Source organism: Neoarius graeffei, chromosome 10 (genome assembly GCF_027579695.1).
Source record: "Neoarius graeffei isolate fNeoGra1 chromosome 10, fNeoGra1.pri, whole genome shotgun sequence".
Lineage (NCBI taxonomy): Eukaryota > Metazoa > Chordata > Actinopteri > Siluriformes > Ariidae > Neoarius > Neoarius graeffei.
The window spans coordinates 81746131-81765800 of NC_083578.1; the positions used below are offsets into that span (position 1 = coordinate 81746131).

The 19670-nt window shown below is 43.0% G+C and overlaps 1 protein-coding gene across 1 annotated transcript in view; it reads left to right on the forward strand.

The window, feature by feature from the left end:
* The window catches only part of plxna3 (plexin A3), a 451726-nt gene that overhangs the window by 198359 nt on the left and 233697 nt on the right, over positions 1–19670 (forward strand). The window contains exon 5 of the mRNA XM_060932405.1: positions 4866–4966. Coding sequence (XP_060788388.1) covers positions 4866–4966 — 101 coding nt within the window. The remainder of the gene's footprint in view (positions 1–4865; positions 4967–19670) is intronic.

Here is a 19670-nt window from a genome sequence, read left to right on the forward strand (position 1 = left end):
CACTGGTTTGATTCCCTGGACCAGTAGGAGTGGCTGAAGTGCCCTTGAGCAAGGCACCTAACCCCCAGCTGCTCCCCAGGCTGCTCTGGGTATGCTGTATGTCACTCTGGATAAGAGCGTTTACTAAATGCTGTTAATGTAATATAATGGATCATTGTGTATTTCCTCCTGGGTATGAGGTTAAAATGCAACCGTAGATAGGAAGAGAAGTGGCACCTTACCCCGGAAAGGGCCCTTTGGCTAAGGATTATGTCCCTACCAGTAGATCTGCTCCTCCTTATCTGTATGGCCTGCTTCCTGTCCGACCTAGCCTAGCCAGCATTCAAGATAAGAGACGGTAACTCTGACTTCAAATCCCCCTGCTGCCTTGCAGGGTCTGCCTCCTTCAGGCAAAAGCTAGGAAAAGGTTACCCCAATTTCAAATACCCCTGCTGCCTTGTAGGACGTTCCTTTTCAAGATAAGGCTAAGGGAGTAAACCCGACAAAAATCAGGAGGGAGGGACCCTTTGGCAGATGCTGGCAAGATACTTTCTTCAAACCTTTATTTGGCATTCCCTGCAGTCACACTAATCCCCAAACGTATTGACCTTGTGTCTCCTTTGGATACTCTTAAACTGATTTTCCACCAAATCAGTTCCAGGGCTGGTTCGGGGCTGGTGCTGGTTCACAACTCGTTCAACTTGCGAGCCAGCTGAGAACCAGTTTGCTTTTCCATAGCTTGCGGTGCTAAGGGAAGCCATGTCAGTTACGTCGCTGTATACATCAGTTACGTCATTGTATACGTCAGTTACATCGCTACATTTGCATAAACCTTGGCGCGAATATCGAAGCAAAAACAGCACGGAAGAAGCAGCAGCAACAACAACAATAATAATAATGGATGGCTTCGCGTTTGTACAGCTGCGGCTTCTCGTCGCTTAAAAATGGCGATCTTTCGCGGTCTTGTTATTGTTGTTGGTCTTAACAACTCCGCCCCCCCGCTGACGTAAGCGGTTCTTTCCTCTGGCCCAGCAGAGAGTTGGTGCTAGCCTGGAACCGGTTTTTCTGGCCCCAGAGCCAGTTATTTGTCAGTGGAAACAGAAAACCCGGTTCCAAACTAAGCACTGGCCCCGAACCAGCCCTGGAACTGCTTTGGTGGAAAAGGGGCATTAGAGTGGCCAAGAGGGGGAAATGCAACTTGGGCAGCACACTTCTTCCATATCCTTTGCCCAGGCATAGCAGCTCAAGGCGCAGTGAGTGGAGAGGACACTGCACACTCGTGATCTGTGCTCATGAGGAACCAACACAGAGGTAGGCAGTTAGGGTTATAAATTCACTTGAATTGACGCCAGAGTGAATGCCAGGGGCCTCCCTCGACAGTGGGAGTGACTTTTTAGTCACATTGATGGGCTCCCATCTGCTAAATCTGGGCAGCCCCCAGCCAGTAAGATGATCCGTCATGTCTACCTGCCTCTCCGGGTGCAAATGGCTAAACCAAAAGTTGATCACGTTCAGGCACTGGCAACTTGTTGGTGGAAATGGACTTACAGTCAGTTGATGACTTAACTGGATTCCACAAACCATATGACATGCAGCTGCAGACCAAACGGATGTTATCTGAAGCCTTTGCATGACCAAGCCTGTGATTGGTCGTTCCAAGCAAGGCATGCCCAGATGAATGACTTTGAGCAGCAGCAATCAACTTCCATGGAAATCGTTATGAAATTTTACTGGACCACTCATATGTGATGGCCAGTATAAAACTGTAGAGAGTATGCAGGCTTGTTAACTTGTAAAGGAGTTGTCAGTTAATTGCTTATCCCAGGCTTGGAAGTTAATTCAATCAGTGACACCAATAAGCCGCAATTGACCAGTTGGTACTAGCACTGATTTCTGATTAATCGAAGTCTTGCCAAGTAAAGTCTCATCTCATTATCTGTAGCCGCTTTATCCTTCTACAGGGTCGCAGGCAAGCTGGAGCCTATCCCAGCTGACTATGGGCGAAAGGCGGGGTACACCCTGGACAAGTCGCCAGGTCATCACAGGGCTGACACATAGACACAGACAACCATTCACACTCACATTTACACCTACGGTCAATTTAGAGTCACCAGTTAACCTAACCTGCATGTCTTTGGACTGTGGGGGAAACCGGAGCACCCGGAGGAAACCCACGCGGACACGGGGAGAACATGCAAACTCCGCACAGAAAGGCCCTCGCCGGCCCCGGGGCTCGAACCCAGGACCTTCTTGCTGTGAGGCGACAGTGCTAACCACTACACCGCCGTGCCGCCCCCGCCAAGTAAAGTATACATGGAATTTGTCTTGGTGTTTGAGTCAACAACTGAGAACACAATTCACACAAGATGCAATATGCAATATAAAATAACTTCCATGACTGATAGTAATCTCCAGTAAATGTACAATCATTTGCATAGCTGTATTTACATATAATACAGTGCAGTAGGCTGTTAAATGTCAAAGGTTACAGAGGTGGGATGTAGGAAGCATCCTCGTTCAAGAGGATTATGGCCTGAAGCTGTGCGGGTGTAAAGCAATAAAGCAATGTTAAGCTGGGCATTGCAGGAAAGGGTTTAAAACTGGTGAAACATATTTACAGTCAAAAATCCCACAGCTGGCATGCGAGTTTTAGCAACGGGGCTTTTGTGACAAGAGTTTAAAGCCACTCCCGGTAACAAGTCCAGGGTTCTCCAGAAAATCTGAAGTAGCTGGCTAAAAAAAAAAAGTAGGCGGATCTGAAATTTGCAGCGGCAAAGCTGCCATGGTGCACCAAAGGCGTGCTAATGCTAGAGGGGACTGGGGGCATTCCCCCCCAGAAAATTTTGAAATTTACATGCCTTCTGGTGGCTCCTGGTGCATTCTCAGCTAATACATTACTAACCATTTCCCTATAAAATACTTGCAAAATATCTAAGAAATTTCCCTCCAGCTGTGTGTGCGCTTGGCTTTCTCAGTTACCCTCTGTAGTACGCTGCCTGGCTCTGTAGCATAACTACATGGTGTAACATAACTACATGCGCTACGGCATGGTCACGTGGTCCACCTCGGGCCAGTCAGAGCACGAGAATCGATCAACAAATATGGCGTCGCTTCTGGCCACGCTAGACCCGAATCAAAAACAATTTCATTGTGAAATAATTGGATTTGCAGCAAATTATGGGCAGCGGAGACGATATAAATCGCTCGAACATTGAAAGGAAAGTTTTTATTTTTTTCTGGGATCGAGTAGCCAGCGGGCGGCACGGTGGCGTAGTGGTTAGCGCTGTCGCCTCACAGCAAGAAGGTCCGGGTTCGAGCCCCGTGGCCGGCGAGGGCCTTTCTGTGTGGAGTTTGCATGTTCTCCCCATGTCCGCGTGGGTTTCCTCCGGGTGCTCCGGTGTCCCCCACAATCCAAAGACATGCAGGTTAGGTTAACTGGTGACTCTAAATTGACCGTAGGTGTGAATGTGAGTGTGAATGGTTGTCTGTGTCTATGTGTCAGCCCTGTGATGACCTGGCGACTTGTCCAGGGTGTACCCCGCCTTTTGCCCGTAGTCAGCTGGGATAGGCTCCAGCTTGCCTGCGACCCTGTAGAAGGATAAAGCGGCTAGAGATGATGAGATGAGATGAGATGAGTAGCCAGCGTAGACCGTCTGTGTAGGCGGAGAAAACCACCAGTCACCGGTGCATGTGGATATCTCTGCAGGTCCTTCCTGGGTTGGTGGCAATTTTTGAGTAAAAGACAAGCGTGAGAGTGTTGAGGTGTTTAAAATGTGATCACCAGACACCACAGGGGCTCTGGTACCAACTGGTCCATCAAGAGACAAAATATTCAAAATATAAAACATAAAACTGGAGATGCTCTTGTATCTTGTAAAGTGAGACTTGACTAACCAATCTGGTTAAACAGACCTAGTTATTGGAAAAATATGTGTTGTCTGACACATGGTGTTATGCTTGCTAGCGAAATATATCCATAATAATGATCTCTGGCATTCTGCAGACTTGAATATTGGTAGAAGAAAAGGGATAACTAAGGGAGATAGTGTAAAGTTGCATTGTCGCTGATTCCAGGCTTGGCAGATCAGATAATCAGTTGAATAAGATGGATTGAGACGTATCAATAATTTGCACTTCAGCCATTCAGCAGAAGTGGTAAGGTAATAGAATAGATCAATGCTCAGCTGTGTATCGCAGGAAGGAGTTTAAACCTGCTTCATCTTCACAACAGCTTCAGAAGGAAGGCTTCTGCAACAACAGGAGAAAGCCACTTGTTGGCAATTTCTGGCCAAATGACAAAAGCGAGCGTGTTGAGGTATTTAAAACGATGTGGCCACCAGACACCACAATGGCTCGGATACAAATTAGCTCAGCGTGTAATGTTTACTTCATTCTCAGCTAGCATATCGAGAGACGATGCTGTTTCAGCAAGTCGAATTCCCAGTTGGGAATCTGATATAACACACTGTCAGACTCTCTGAAGCAGTTACCTAGATATCAGGTTTACAGTGTTGCTGGTGGTGGGTGTGAACACACAGGCAAGCAAACTATTTTTGCTACCGTTTGGTTATTAATTATTCATTGCGAGTAGGTGTCAGGGTCATGTTTGTGGCATTGTGGGTGGTATAAACATAAGTGTATGCATTTCTCAGCATGCATTTCTCCTTCCGAGACTATACAACGCACGTCTCGGTATGAGTCAAGAATACATTTAAAGCAGCTCGTCTTACAGTATCATTACTGTTTAGGATCGAGTCCCAATTTTTCCACTGATGCACGCTGTTTGACTTAGTGCAGCTCTGTAGGTTGTAAATATTGAGAAATATCGAAATCTTTGCCCTTTATAGTCAATGTGAAAATGTGTGTGTGTGTGTTTTGTTTTGCAGGTGACCCGTCTCCCAGTGGAGAGCTGTTCTCAGTACAGGAGCTGTAAGAGCTGTCTAGGCTCCGGAGATCCTCACTGTGGCTGGTGTGTCCTTCACAACAAGTGAGTTACTCTGTTCACACTTTTTCACAGGGGAATTTTGATATTGTTTATTGTATAGAAATTCATATTAGTCAAGTAATTAGGATATTAAGATCTTAAGATGCGCGTGCATCATTACTTGCGCTTGGATCCATTTTCCTGCTCACTTTTTTCCTTCGATAAAATCACTACCAGGCTTTTTCTTTTCCATGAACGCATGAGCTCACACCCAGATTGAGTATTCTAGGATACAGGCTCATGACGGATTCACGTTTTGGATTCATGGCTTTTGCAGGAACACCTACAAACAAGGAACCGTTAACCACAAAACAGCTACCGTACTGTATATAAAAACAATTCTGAGATTTTGAGCTGTAGCCATTTCCATTTGAATGCCGCCTTTACTTCATATATCAGTAAGGAATTCGTCGTCACCCAATATCAGTGCCTGATCTCATTAAATTGCAACGAGGATCATTCAAGCTCTTGTGGCTGAATGAGCAGAAATCCCAACAGCCAAGCTCCAAAATGTAGTGGAAAGCCTTCCCAGAAGATTGGAGGCTATTATCAGTCTGGTTAACACCAGACCATATCACAAGTGAAATATGGTCTGGAATCCGCCTATTGAATTTCTCGTAGGGGAGGTGTGGTTTACGATTGTCAACGGCCGTTTATTGGACGTTGCGAATGTCTATCATTTGGCGTATACGTAGCCGATGGCCAATCATGGCAGTTGTACCCGGTGACGTAGTTAGAGCGACGAAGAGGCGAAGAAAGACTGTAACGCCAAACGCTGTTCTTTTTTTAAAACAAACTTTCGCTCTAAACTATTCAGAACAGTGTCTAAAGCTTGATCGAAAGTTTGGTTCGTATCGCTTGCTGCCATGTTAAATGTGATCCGTAAACAGTCCCAAATAAACTACAAGCTTCCGTTTGTCGAGTAGTACGCGTCACCGTCTTTCCACCCCTCCCCACTCTCTGATTGGCTCCCTAACTCAGGCGAGCCTTTAGACCATAGTTTCCATGCTGTCTTTTCAGATCAGAACGATTGTGCAAAGCAGCATGGGATTTCCCAGGCTAGGCTATTATAACAACAAAGGGGAATAAGTCTGGAATGAGATGTTCAACAAGTATATGGGTAGTTCTTTGGTAACGGAATTACATTCACAGCAAAATGTGGTCATTTTTTTCGTTACAGATAATGGTATTAAATAAAAATTTCACACCGTATGGAGTATCCATCCATCCATCCATCCATCCATCCATCCATCCATTATCTGTAGCCGCTTATCCTGTCCTGCAGGGTCGCCGGCAAGCTGGAGCCTATCCCAGCTGACTACGGGCGAAAGGCGGGGTACACCCTGGACAAGTCGCCAGGTTATCACAGGGCTGACACATAGACACAGACAACCATTCACACTTACGGTCAATTTAGAGCCACCAATTAGCCTAACCTGCATGTCTTTGGACTGTGGGGGAAACCGGAGCACCCGGAGGAAACCCACGCAGACAGTGGGAGAACATGCAAACTCCACACAGGAAGGCCCCCGTCGGCCACTGGGCTCGAACCCAGAACCTTCCTGCTGTGAGGCGACAGCGCTAACCACTACACCACCGTGCCGCCTTATGGAGTATCCTTTGACCCTAAAAAGCATAGAAAAATTAGCTATGTTTAACTTTGAACACAAACTCTCTTACGAGGAAAGAAAAGTCAGTAACGGAATTACATCAGAAAAAAACTGAACTTTAATTTCTTAAAATTCAAACCAAGATTTCTCTGAAACAGCATTGCTATAATCAAGGTGGTGATTTTTAAATATGGTTTTTGCCTTGGATTCCATACTTCAGCAATATCACTGAGCTGAGAAGTTAAGGCAGTCTTAATCATTTTATAATTTTGGCCTCTCTGCTGAAGAACTGCCCATATATGGATATGATGGTCAGGTGTCCACATATTTTTGGCCATATGGTGCATGCTGCCTGCCAGATGGTGTTAAATTCAGCAGTAGTGTCGTGATACTTGGTCTCAACTCGAAGGTCTTGAAGGTGTTGGTCTCGGTCAGAATCAACCGCATTTTTACTCGGTCTTGTCTCCGTCTCAGACATAGAGAATCAGGATTTCATTTCAAGTCCGGTCAAGACCACAACTGTTGATTTCACTAAATTGGTTACCAAATACAACCAATAATGTGACTCAGTGCTAATTTGAAATTTTTGTTACTGTTAACAGATGTCACCTCTCCCCTTCCCGTTCCCCTTCATATACACTAGTTCTTGAGCCAGTCTGATCTTGTTATATCCCCGCTCTGAAGGAGGGGGGGTGTACTGGTTTACCTCTGTCCATCTGTCCGTCCATAGCTCCGTATTTCCGTCTGTGCGAAACACCCTTTTTCTCGGCAACCACAAATCATATCCACTTGGTACCAAACTTCAGCTTGGGGTTCTATACCGTGTCTACCATTTTCAGGTCTGTTGCAAATCGACTTCCTGTTTACCGACTGAATGTATTTACGAAACATATAGCGTGGATTTACAAAATTTTCCTAACACTTTTCTCAGCAACTATAAATCACAACTGCTTGATATTTGGTCCCGAGCTTCAGCTTGGGGTTCTATACCGTGTCTACCGTTTTCAGGTCTGTCGCACATCGACTTCCTGTTTACCAATTGAATGTATTTACGAAACCTATAGCGTGGATTTACAAAATTTTCCTAACACTTTTCTCAGCAACTACAAATCACAACTGCTTGATATTTGGTCCCGAGCTTCAGCTTGGGGTTCTATACCATATCTACCATTTTCAGGTCTGTCGCAAATCGACTTCCTGTTTACCGACTGAATGTATTTACGAAACATATAGCGTGGATTTACAAAATTTTCCTAACACTTTTCTCAGCAACTACAAATCACAACTGCTTGATATTTGGTCCCGAGCTTCAGCTTGGGGTTCTATACCGTGTATACCGTTTTCAGGTCTGTCGCAAATCGACTTCCTGTTTACCGACTGAATGTATTTACGAAACCTATAGCGTGGATTTACAAAATTTTCCTAACACTTTTCTCAGCAACTACAAATCACAACTGCTTGATATTTGGTCCCGAGCTTCAGCTTGGGGTTCTATACCGCATGTGCTGTTTTCAGGTCTGTCACACATCAACTTCCTGTTTACCAACTGAATGTATTTACGAAACATATAGGGTGGATTTTGACGCTATTTCAAGAAGCAAAATGCTATTTCAAAATGACATTTTACCAGGATGCTGTTTGAAACCCCTGGGCAGAGACACTGCTCTTTACTTACTTGTTTCAGGGTTCATTATTTGTTGAAGTCAACGTTCATAATAAGTGTCCTATTCCTTCGATTGCTTGCATTCTGATATAAGCAAGAGCGGGGGGATACGTAAGCGAGCAATAGCTCACAATTGATCTTGTCTTGGTCTTGGTCTTGACTTGGCCTCAACCCTTCAAAGTTTTGGTCTTGTCACGGTTTCGATAGACTCATGACTTAGTCTCGGTTGAGGATGTCTTGACTACAACACTCCTAGGTAGCTAAACACATCCGTGGTAAAGACCTTTGGCAATCTAATGACCAATATTCAAAAAATGACTTCACTAATATAGTTTGCAAGCTAAAGGAATCTACCTAGCGAATTTGAGTTATCCTGCTTGCCATATAGTGTGATGTTTGCTCGCTAAATTTCAACACGATGCTTCAGGAAATCTCATCTCATTCTCATCTCATTATCTCTAGCCGCTTTATCCTGTTCTACAGGGTCGCAGGCAAGCTGGAGCCTATCCCAGCTGACTATAGGCGAAAGGCGGGGTACACCCTGGACAAGTCGCCAGGTCATCACAGGGCTGACACATAGACACAGACAACCATTCACACTCACATTCACACCTACGGTCAATTTAGAGTCACCAGTTAACCTAACCTGCATGTCTTTGGACTGTGGGGGAAACCAGAGCACCCGGAGGAAACCCACGCGGACACGGGGAGAACATGCAAACTCCACACAGAAAGGCCCTCGCCGGCCACGGGGCTTGAACCCAGGACCTTCTTGCTGTGAGGCGACAGCGCTAACCACTACACCACCGTGCCGCCTGCTTCAGGAAATCTGTAAACATAAATACAGAACCTGCTACTAATTGATGTCTAGCTTTTGAATTGGCCTGACCAGCAAATGAAAGCTAGCTGGCAAGTTTCTTACGCTATCTACCAAATGGTGTTACTCAGTGTAGCTCAATAAACTGACTTCTAGCTTGCTATGAACTCAAATAGCAGATTAAATAAAGGCAAACAGACCGAGAGAGTTATATATGCCAATGTCAGAGGGCTAGTTAGCTCACTTTACACAGGGTAATTCCTTTTGACAACTTATAATCCAGGATTTAAAGGATTTGCGCTGTGTTTATTTAACCCCATGCAAGAAACATGACAAAACATCCCTCTAGGAACAAAAAAAAGAGATGAAATAAAAAAAAAAGTAATAATCAGAAAAATGTCTCCATCTACTTCTTTCAAAGTGCTTCGCTAAAGTGTCTGACTCGTTATATAAGAAAACACAGAACTACAGGATGGACTTCAATCAGACCATTCAGTGATGAAAATGATCCATTTTATAATGTCTAGCACAGGCAGGGTTGCCAGTTCTCAGCAAAATTTGCAGCGCAAATATTTCTGGACGAAACACAGAATAGACCTGACGCTAGCCTGGGAAGCTGGAAAAGGGACTCACGTTTGTCTTCTTTTTGTTATTCTTTGTGTGAGAAACAATTGTGGTGTGCACGCATTTCCGATTCGCGATATGTGCAATATGCTTTTTTAGGGCCCGGTTCCACAACACCGATAACAATAACTATACCTATAACCTGGGTGCGATTTGCTGGGGGGATGGTGGGGATCATCCCCCCCCCTCTGGTTTTTGTCTCTGCTGAAAAAAAATCCTCAGGGACAACCCCGTCAATAAAACAAACAAACCAAAAAAAAAGTTGACATGACAGGCATGTTGTGACACAGTTTTCTATGGTCTACATTGCACTCACTTTCAAAATGACCCGAAGTGGCAGCTTTGATGTTCACGAACGTCCCCAGCAAATAGATACATTGTAGATAATAACATCTTTGCGTTCTATGCAGGGATGCAAACAGCGCGCCTTTTGGCGGATGCCGCCTTTTTCACGGCTGAATCGCGCAGATCCGATTTTTTTTAGGGGGGGGCGTTGGAGTGTCTGATTATAATTTCAAAGTAAATTCTGTATTAAAATTACTAAATAAGCAAATCCGTTACAGTCCATGAAACAGGAAGTATAAGGATGAGAAAAAAAACAGTTTAAATCGGAAAGCTGCGCACAATGTGAACTGCGCCATCAGAGCAAACTGTTCATTTAGTATTCATGTATTTTAGTGATTTTCGAGTCACTGTCCATTTAATCCGGAGGGAGAGAAACATCACAGCAACGCGACAAGCAATGCGAACTTTGTTGTGTGTTAGTGTTCGTGTCTTTAGTCAGAGAGATAGGAAGATGAATTTACTATCTCTGGTTTAGTGTTCGTTTTCATTTAGTGTTATTCATTTGATATCATCGGATGTTATTGAGCTGTTAGCCTATAGTTACCTTAATTTTGTGACGTTTCATGATTAAAAAAAAAAAAAATCCCCCCTTCTGGTTTTTTGACAAATCGCACCCTGCCTATAACTACAACTCTGACGATCCCTCTGCCTGAATTTAGTTCCAGTCTGGAGCAGAAACACCACAACTATAATCCTGACTATAATATCGCTTGGTCCTGACACTCAGGGAAATAAACGCATGCAACTTAGGAACAGTCATGGAAGATTTTTCCAAGTAGTAGCACATTATTCCGGGTCATACTGGTACAGCTTGGACTCCAAAACAACCCATGCGCACACTCTGGTGGTGGATATAATACGGATAGGTAATGGATTACGGAAATATCATAAAGGATACGAAATACGGAGTGGATACGGATGCATCACGGATGCTGATAACACTGGGGAACAATAAAAAATTTTCTGTTGAGTTAGATTTTTATGCTGATTAAAACTAAAATTGGCATGCTGATTCCAAAATTGCAGTCAGTTTTTTTTTTCTAGCACGTCAAGTTTTTTCTCCACAGCTTACCCTCCAGATCAGCAAAATTCCACTGATTAGCTGTAATAAGACTATTTGAAGGTTATGGAAGAACGTTATTAGGGTAGATGGGATGTACATATGATGGCTGACTATTGTTGGAGCATCAAACGCGATAGTCCTCAAGGTGGTGTAGTGGTTAGCACGGTCGCCTCACAGCAAGAAGGTCCGGGTTCGAACCCAGTGGTCGGCGAGGGCCTTTCTGTGTGGAGTTTGCATGTTCTCCCCGTGTCTGTGTGGGTTTCTCCGGGTGCTCCGGTTTCCCCCACAGTCCAAAGACATGCAGTTAGGTTATTGTGAGGCGGCCTTGGGCTAAGGTGCCCTTGAGCAAGGTACCTGACCCCTGACTGCTCCCTGGGCGCTCTGATGTGGCTGCCCACTGCTCTGCGTGTGTTCACTGCTTCAGATGGGTTAAATGCAGAGGATGAATTTCACTGTGCTTGAAGTGTGCATGTGATGAATAAAGGTTTCTTCTTCTTCTTGCACACAATTATAATTACGGTAGCCATATCCTTTGTAAAAACATAATAGTGTTAAATAAACATTGCAGTCATGCCTGTTTCTTTCATATTTCATTGTATGTCAATATTTGTAATTTTTTATAAAACAAGCACATATCTGTTAAGTACAGTATTTTTCATATTTTTTAAGAAAACGGGGATCCTGTAGTTCAAAAACTTGACGTGATAGAGAAAAACTGAGATCAGTTTTGGATTCCGCACCCAAAAATTAGTTAAAAACAGCTGTCAGACCTAACTCAACAAAAAATTCCCCAGTGTAATTTACGGATCGGTCACGGCCGTTTCAGTATATTACAGTTTGGTTACCGATTTCATATGGATGATGCACGGATAAAAAAATTAAGAAGTCTAAAACAATTAAACGTTTGGACTGCTGAAGTTCATAATTAAAATACTGTATCTTACCTGCATTTATATGTTTACTTTATTAATTTACGATCGATATTTCACATATCCGTGAATAAAAGATCCGTGCTTTGTGTTATATTTTTTATTTTCCGTGAATCCGTATTCCAGGGATGTACAAAGATGCCCGGGGAAAAATAGACAGCGTCACATGTAAACAATTAGCTGATTGGTCAGATGTTTTATCGGATCAGGTCCAGGCCTGGAAAAAAGGCTCCAGAAGCAATCTCACCGATACAGATAAATCCAGGCCTGGGCTATAGGTATCGTTATTGGTCTGGTGTGAGCACCAACCACATAAACTGCAGGGGACCGATTTATTTATCTCATCTCATCTCATTATCTCTAGCCGCTTTATCCTGTTCTACAGGGTCGCAGGCAAGCTGGAGCCTATCCCAGCTGGCTACAGGCGAAAGGCGGGGTACACCCTGGACAAGTCGCCAGGTCATCACAGGGCTGACACATAGACACAGACAACCATTCACACTCACATTCACACCTACGGTCAATTTAGAGTCACCAGTTAACCTAACCTGCATGTCTTTGGACTGTGGGGGAAACCGCAGCACCCGGAGGAAACCCACGCGGACACGGGGAGAACATGCAAACTCCACACAGAAAGACCCTCACCGGCCACGGGGCTCGAACCCGGACCTTCTTGCTGTGAGGCGACAGCACTACAACTGTAACCAAAAAAACCCCCATACACCGCTGGGATTCCCTGGACCCCACTGTGGGAACCATGGATCTAGCAGACTTATGGTGGTTGTTGGGTCACCTGACCCTTATATGACCCCTTCATTTCATGAATGTATTTTTTCTTTTGGGGCGGCACGGTGGTGTAGTGGTTAGCACTGTCGCCTCACAGCAAGAAGGTCCAGGTTCGAGCCGTGGCCGGTGAGGGCCTTTCTGTGCGGAGTTTGCATGTTCTCCCCGTGTCCGCGTGGGTTTCCTCCGGGTGCTCCGGTTTCCCCCACAGTCCAAAGACATGCAGGTTAGGTTAACTGGTGACTCTAAATTGACCGTAGGTGTGAATGTGAGTGTGAATGGTTGTCTGTGTCTATGTGTCAGCCCTGTGATGACCTGGCGACTTGTCCAGGGTGTACCCCGCCTTTCGCCCGTAGTCAGCTGGGATAGGCTCCAGCTTGCCTGCGACCCTGTAGAAGGATAAAGCGGCTAGAGATAATGAGATGAGATGAGAAAATTCTCATTTTATTAAATGCATTTTTGATCGCTATTTTGTCGCTGCTATAGCAAGTTATGAGTGTTTGAAATATGCTCTGTAATATATCAGTCCATATGTCAAAGCGATGGCCGTAAACGAGATTCGTTGAGACCTGTGCGAGACATCGTAGGACGGAAGTAAAACGTACAGCGGAAATCAAAGCGACCAACGTCTGCCAACGTTGTCAAAAGACGCGCGCGCCCTCTTTCGAATGCTGACGTGATCAAGCCGGAAGTTTTGCTTGTTTTGATAGCGATCAGGAAAGTTTGAAAAAGTAGGCAGTAATCGTCATTTAAACTCGTTTTTGTGCAATACTTCGTTTGGAAAACAGTTTTCAAAATGGCGGCACTGACACCTGGCTGACACTTGACGTTTCGAAGTCTCGCACAAGTCTCGTGAAGATCGCGCGGATAAGCGACGCCTGCCGTGGACCAAACGAACTAAATTCAACACGGCTAAAAACCGAACAGGCCGATAAGTAGAATATTTAATTGCGATTAGTTGCCGATACGAGTCACGATATACTGTAAGGTTACTAAAACCGAAAACGTAATTGAATAACACGTTAATTAAGAAATAAAGCAAGTTTAAAAATGACTTCAGTTCTGCTTTAACTTCTTTGGGGAAGTAAAGGAGGTGATCAGAGGTGCGAAGCTGCGAGAGGTTACTGTGTCTTGAGTGATGAATTCTGGGGGGAAAAAATCCAGAAGAAGCCTGTGATATGTTAGTGATGTATCCGTGGGAGGAAGAACATGTGTGAGCATGTAAGCTAGGAAAGGTTTTGACGTCTGTGTGTGTGTGTGTGTGTGTGTGTGTGTGTGTGTGTGTTTGCACTCTCTCACCAGTCAAGGTCTGGGAGCACAGATGGACACAGTGGCCTTGGAAGCATTTTCTAAGAAGTGAAAAACATTGATTTTTTTTCCCGTCCCCTCTTCTCTGCGTGAAATCTGAGAAAAGTGTGTGTGTGTGTTTTGTGTCTTCTACACTGAGCAAAACTGAGCAGTCAGCAGTCACATCTCTTCTGCTCAGGCAGATGAAGTTATCCAGAGTAGTAGACGAAACGTCACAAGGCCGCTCGCAGGAGCCTGAAAGCTGCCGTACGATTGTTCGAGTCCTGCAAACTTTCTCTTTGTCTCGTTATCCCTCCTGAGCCCGAGCTCCATACCTCCTTCCTCATGATAAAGATCTTTAATTAAGATGCAAATCTAGGATTGATGGAATAATTAGCGCAAGTCTGCGCGGGCCCGTCGGAAAATGACATTTGTTTGCATATTAATGCCATATCCCCAGACTTTCCGTGACCTCGCGACAGCCAGTGCGCGGCACAATTAGTGGCACATCAAGCAAAACCAGAGCGAGAGAAAGAGATTTTAACGGATAACTCCTTCTTCGTTCCTCACTCACACTCGTTTCTTTAACGCTACAAAGGTTACGAGGTGCCTAGCATCAAAATACGGGAGGCTGGGGTGGGGTGGGGTGGGGTGGGGGGTGACATTCGACCTGCACCATGTTGCTCACAGCGTCATGCCCGGCTGGTCTTTCTTTATACACATGCAGATGACAGATGCATGAATGGGGCGGAAAAAAAGGAACGAATAAGTAAAACGGGGAAGTGTGACAGCGCATTCATGTGTGGAACAGACAGGTCACAAGCTGAGAGCAGCCAGAGCACAGGACGAGAGAGACAAAAGGAGATGGATGGACATATTTACACAGATAAAGAAAGCATTTAACCTTCACATTCTGTTCTGGCGCTTGTGAATTATTTTAAAATGTTAATAAAAGTCACAATTACACATGGCACCTTATGAGTGGCTGTGTTGCAGTGTTTACAGTGCAAGCATAAACTCTAAGGAAGCAAACGTACCCGACCTGCCACTCGAGTGGCACCCTAAAGAGCCGCCTTTTGTGCTTTTACAAAAGCAACACAAAGGGGATGTAGTGTATCTTTAAAAGGGATTTATGGAGTAAAATTAGACCTGAAGGACAGCTGTGCATTCAGGTAGATTTGATTTCGAGATGAAAGACGTGACACTAAAGGGACAAAAGGCATGAAGGTGCCACCCGAGTGACAAGTAAACGAAGCTACCGTTCAGCACCTCGGCTTGATGTACAAATCAGGCCCGAGTTTCCCAAAAGCTTCACAGCACAAAGATCATCATTAAATGGTAGAGCGAGCAGCACAATGAACACTCTCTCTCCTAGTTAAGCTGCTCTTGGCGTTAAAGGAGAACTGAAGTCATTTTTAAACTTGCTTTATTTCTTAATTAACATGTTATTCAATTGCATTTTCGGTTTTAGTAACCTTATATCGTGACTCGTATTGGCAACGAATCGCAATTAAATATTATACTTATCGGCCTATTCGGTTTTTAGCCGTGTTGAATTTAGTTCGTTTGGTCCACGGTAGGCGTCACTTATCCGCACGATCTTCGCGAGACTTGTGCGAGACTTCGAAACGTCACGTGTCAGCCAGGTGTCAGTGCCGCCATTTTGAAAACTGTTTTCCAAACGAAATATTGCACAAAAACGAGTTTAAATGACGATTACTGCTGACTTTTTTCAAACTTTCCTGATCGCTATGAAAACAAACAAAACATCCGGCTTGATCACGTCAGCATTCGAAAGAGGGCGCGCGCGTCTTTTGACAACGTTGGCAGATGTCGGTCGCTTTGATTTCCGCTGTACGTTTTACTTCCGTCCTACGATGTCTCGCACAGGTCTCAACGAATCTCGTTTACGGCCGTCGCTTTGACATACGGACTGATATATTACAGAGCATATTTCAAACACTCATAACTTGCTATAGCAGCGACAAAATAGCGATCAAAAATGCATTTAATAAAATGAGATAAATAGAATTTTGAGAATAAAAATTTTGCCTTCAGTTCTCCTTTAAGAGGCTTTCGGGAAACCCGCCCCTGATTTGTTTCCTCTCAGGTTCACGTGCTTGAACTGATAATATCAAACCAGTTCAGCACAAAGTGAAGAATGAAACAGAATACAGTGAAGCGATGGAGTCATGTGACCCAGAAGATCTGGAAGAGTTTTATACTAACCCCCCCCGCCAAGAATAACAATTTTATTCATTAAAACATGACATGCTGTACTTTTTATCCATTTATAGTTTCAGTTAACGTTTGCAAATGACATTTTATATTGTATTACTTCCTGCTTTCACTTATGTTATGATGGATATTTAACAGTTATTCCATGAAATCGAATCGTATATGAGCTGATAGCCGACGAGGTGCATAGCTATTGCTCACATGCTTCAGTATTTTTTTTTTTTTTCCAGTTACTAAATTTCTACTTCAAGCTCTGAACATTTAGCGTAGACTTGTTACAGTTTGGATTTTTTTGAACTGGAATATTCAAGATTCAAGATTTTTTTATTTGTCATTGTGGCAGTTCGTTATGAATGAGTGGAGCACAGAGGACGGCAGGACAGAGATCAGGTTGATACACGTAATTTATTGTCACACTTTTCAGTCTAACAACTGTTTTACAGTTTACAGACACCCACACACTCGGCATCTGGTTCCGGGAAGAGCCCCTCTGCTCTCGCTCTCCCTCCTTAAATAGGGCGCGGTCACTGGGAAGACACACACAAACACAGGTTAATTGCAGTCAGGTGTAGCGATTCTGCCACTTACCTTCCCTGACTCCGCCCTCCTGTCACAGACTGGCGCTTGACCACGCCCCCGCTGCCACAGTCATATACAAAATAACAGACACAGCGGATTATTATTGAGTAATGAAATTCTTATTTTGCAACTTCCCGACCAAACTACGCTTACCAATATAAAAAGAAATATATATATGAGTGATTCCACGCTTATGGGTAATATGGCGATATGCAGACATGGGAATATACAACGTGTTAACAATTAAATTTTACTCACAGTAGTGATGAATGATTTATTGCTAGTTATTAATCGTAACTTTGAGAGATAATTAAGATAAAATTAATGCTCAATCCATATTAAATCAAAAGTTATTAAATAATCATTTTGAAAAAATCGTCAGATTCGCAAGAGCTGTTGGGGACATTCTCAGATGCATTATTTCACATGGCTCTCACATGGCTCTAATGCCTACTATCATTGAGTTTTGCATTTATAAATTCAATAAGGGGATGTACCTTTGAATTTTATATATTGTTATATATATTAAAGTGTATATATATCGATTTAGAAACATTTGAAAATACGTTGAACAGACGTTTCCGTCCCGTCAAAAATACACACGAAATGGGTAGATAATTAATTTTACCATACAAAGTTTGGATAATGGATATTTTTGAAAAATGGTAGAAAACACTATTAGTTTTCTTATATAATGAACAGAGAATGTCTGCGTTATTTTTTTATCAATTGTAATCACTTTCAATGCGAGTGTTCGTAAATCCGTCAAACATTACGTTCTGTTCAATTACCGATAAAAAAAAATTGCCTGGCTATTTAAGATATTGCTGTTTAGAGAGTATATATTTTTGTGCGGTCTTTTATTTGACGTCATCAAATCATGTGTACACAAGCAAGATGTCCGAAGCTAACAAGAGGTATGTTTCCCGTCAACGATATGTTTACCATCACGCTCCGTTACATTAACCAAGTCTGGACGTAACGTGTCTATCAATTCAAAGTATAGTCAACTCCTCGGCACCTGCTTAGTTTCAGTCTATTTCTAATCACTTATTTTAAGTAACATGTAGGTTAAGTACGATAAGATATACCTCAAAAATAGTTAATCTCGGTTTTCACGATTTGACATGTAAACAGACGTGATGTTGGACATGTTCAATCTGAACAGACGTATAATTTGACAGCGATGATCGCACGTTAATGCGGGTATCTCTGTAGAAAAGTGTAGAAACAGAGGAAACTGATATGTTAATATGATATAAGCTATCTAAACATGTCGATAACTAAGTAAAAGTGTATTACTACCATAAGAAAGATGAGTTGATCAAATTATTTTCTCTTAGAACCTCTTAAACCTATATTTTGATAAAATTTGAACATCCAAGAAGCCCATATTTGCCATCTTTTACCCATTAAAAACCTAATATTTTGGATATGTAAGTCTGGGAGGCCTAGTTTAGAAACTGTGAAAGATGTTCTGTTTAACTGTAATCAAAACAAGGAAGGAATTATAATTTGATAAGCCTATGAGTTCCAAAATGATGTCTGTTACATTACTTCTGTTACGATTGTCCATCTCGCGTCTGTTACAAATTAATTACAATCTAGCTATATACCATGTTAATATTATTGAAAGAATGTGTATGTTTATTCTACTACACATGTTTATTAATTATATTTGCTAAAACATCACCTTCCTATGTTTCAAAAAGCCAACCAGTCTTTTTACATTTTTGTATCAGACAATGTCATTCTATTGGTGTCAAACATTATTAAAAAAAGCTGATGTAGATTGCTACATTAAAAAAACCCTCACTGTTATATTCTAATATATCATTACTTTATCTATACATAATAAAATACAGTTATAAAATAATTCTACATTGTTAAAATTGAGAATCTAGATGTCCACAACACTTCTGTTACGTTCTGACTTTGGCATATAAATATGTTTTTATTACATCTCAGAAAATTAAAGTTATCTTTTAACATATCATTCATTAAAGATTACATGTTTTGTGACCTGATGGTAAAAAAAGAAATGGTTTTAGGTGAATTTTTAAAAATAAGTTCATGTCCCCATTTCAGTACCCATAAGCGTGGAATCACTCATATATATATATATATATATATATAAAATATCTCATCTCATCTCATTATCTGTAGCCGCTTTATCCTGTTCTACAGGGTCGCAGGCAAGCTGGAGCCTATCCCAGCTGACTACGGGTGAAAGGCGGGGTACACCCTGGACAAGTCGCCAGGTCATCACAGGGCTGACACATAGACACAGACAACCATTCACACTCACATTCACACCTACGGTCAATTTAGAGCCACCAGTTAACCTAACCTGCATGTCTTTGGACTGTGGGGGAAACCGGAGCACCCGGAGGAAACCCACGCGGACACGGGGAGAACATGCAAACTCCACACAGAAGGGCGCTCGCCGGCCCTGGGGCTCGAACCCAGGACCTTCTTGCTGTGAGGCGACAGCGCTAACCACTACACCACCGTGCCGCCCTATATAAAATATGAAATATAAAATATAAAGTGCATATGGAATGCAAAATATAAAGGTAGAGTGAAAAAAAAGATAACATTTAAAAAAAGGAGAGGCAAACAAATGTGCAAATATAGAGGTAGATATACTGTGCAATGTCTTTAAAAAAAAAAGATCTGTCAGCTGATGATGTCATCACGAAAGTTGAAGCTGCTGACCAATCAGCAGCTTTGCTGAACTTTAAATCGAATACAATGCTGAATTTACAG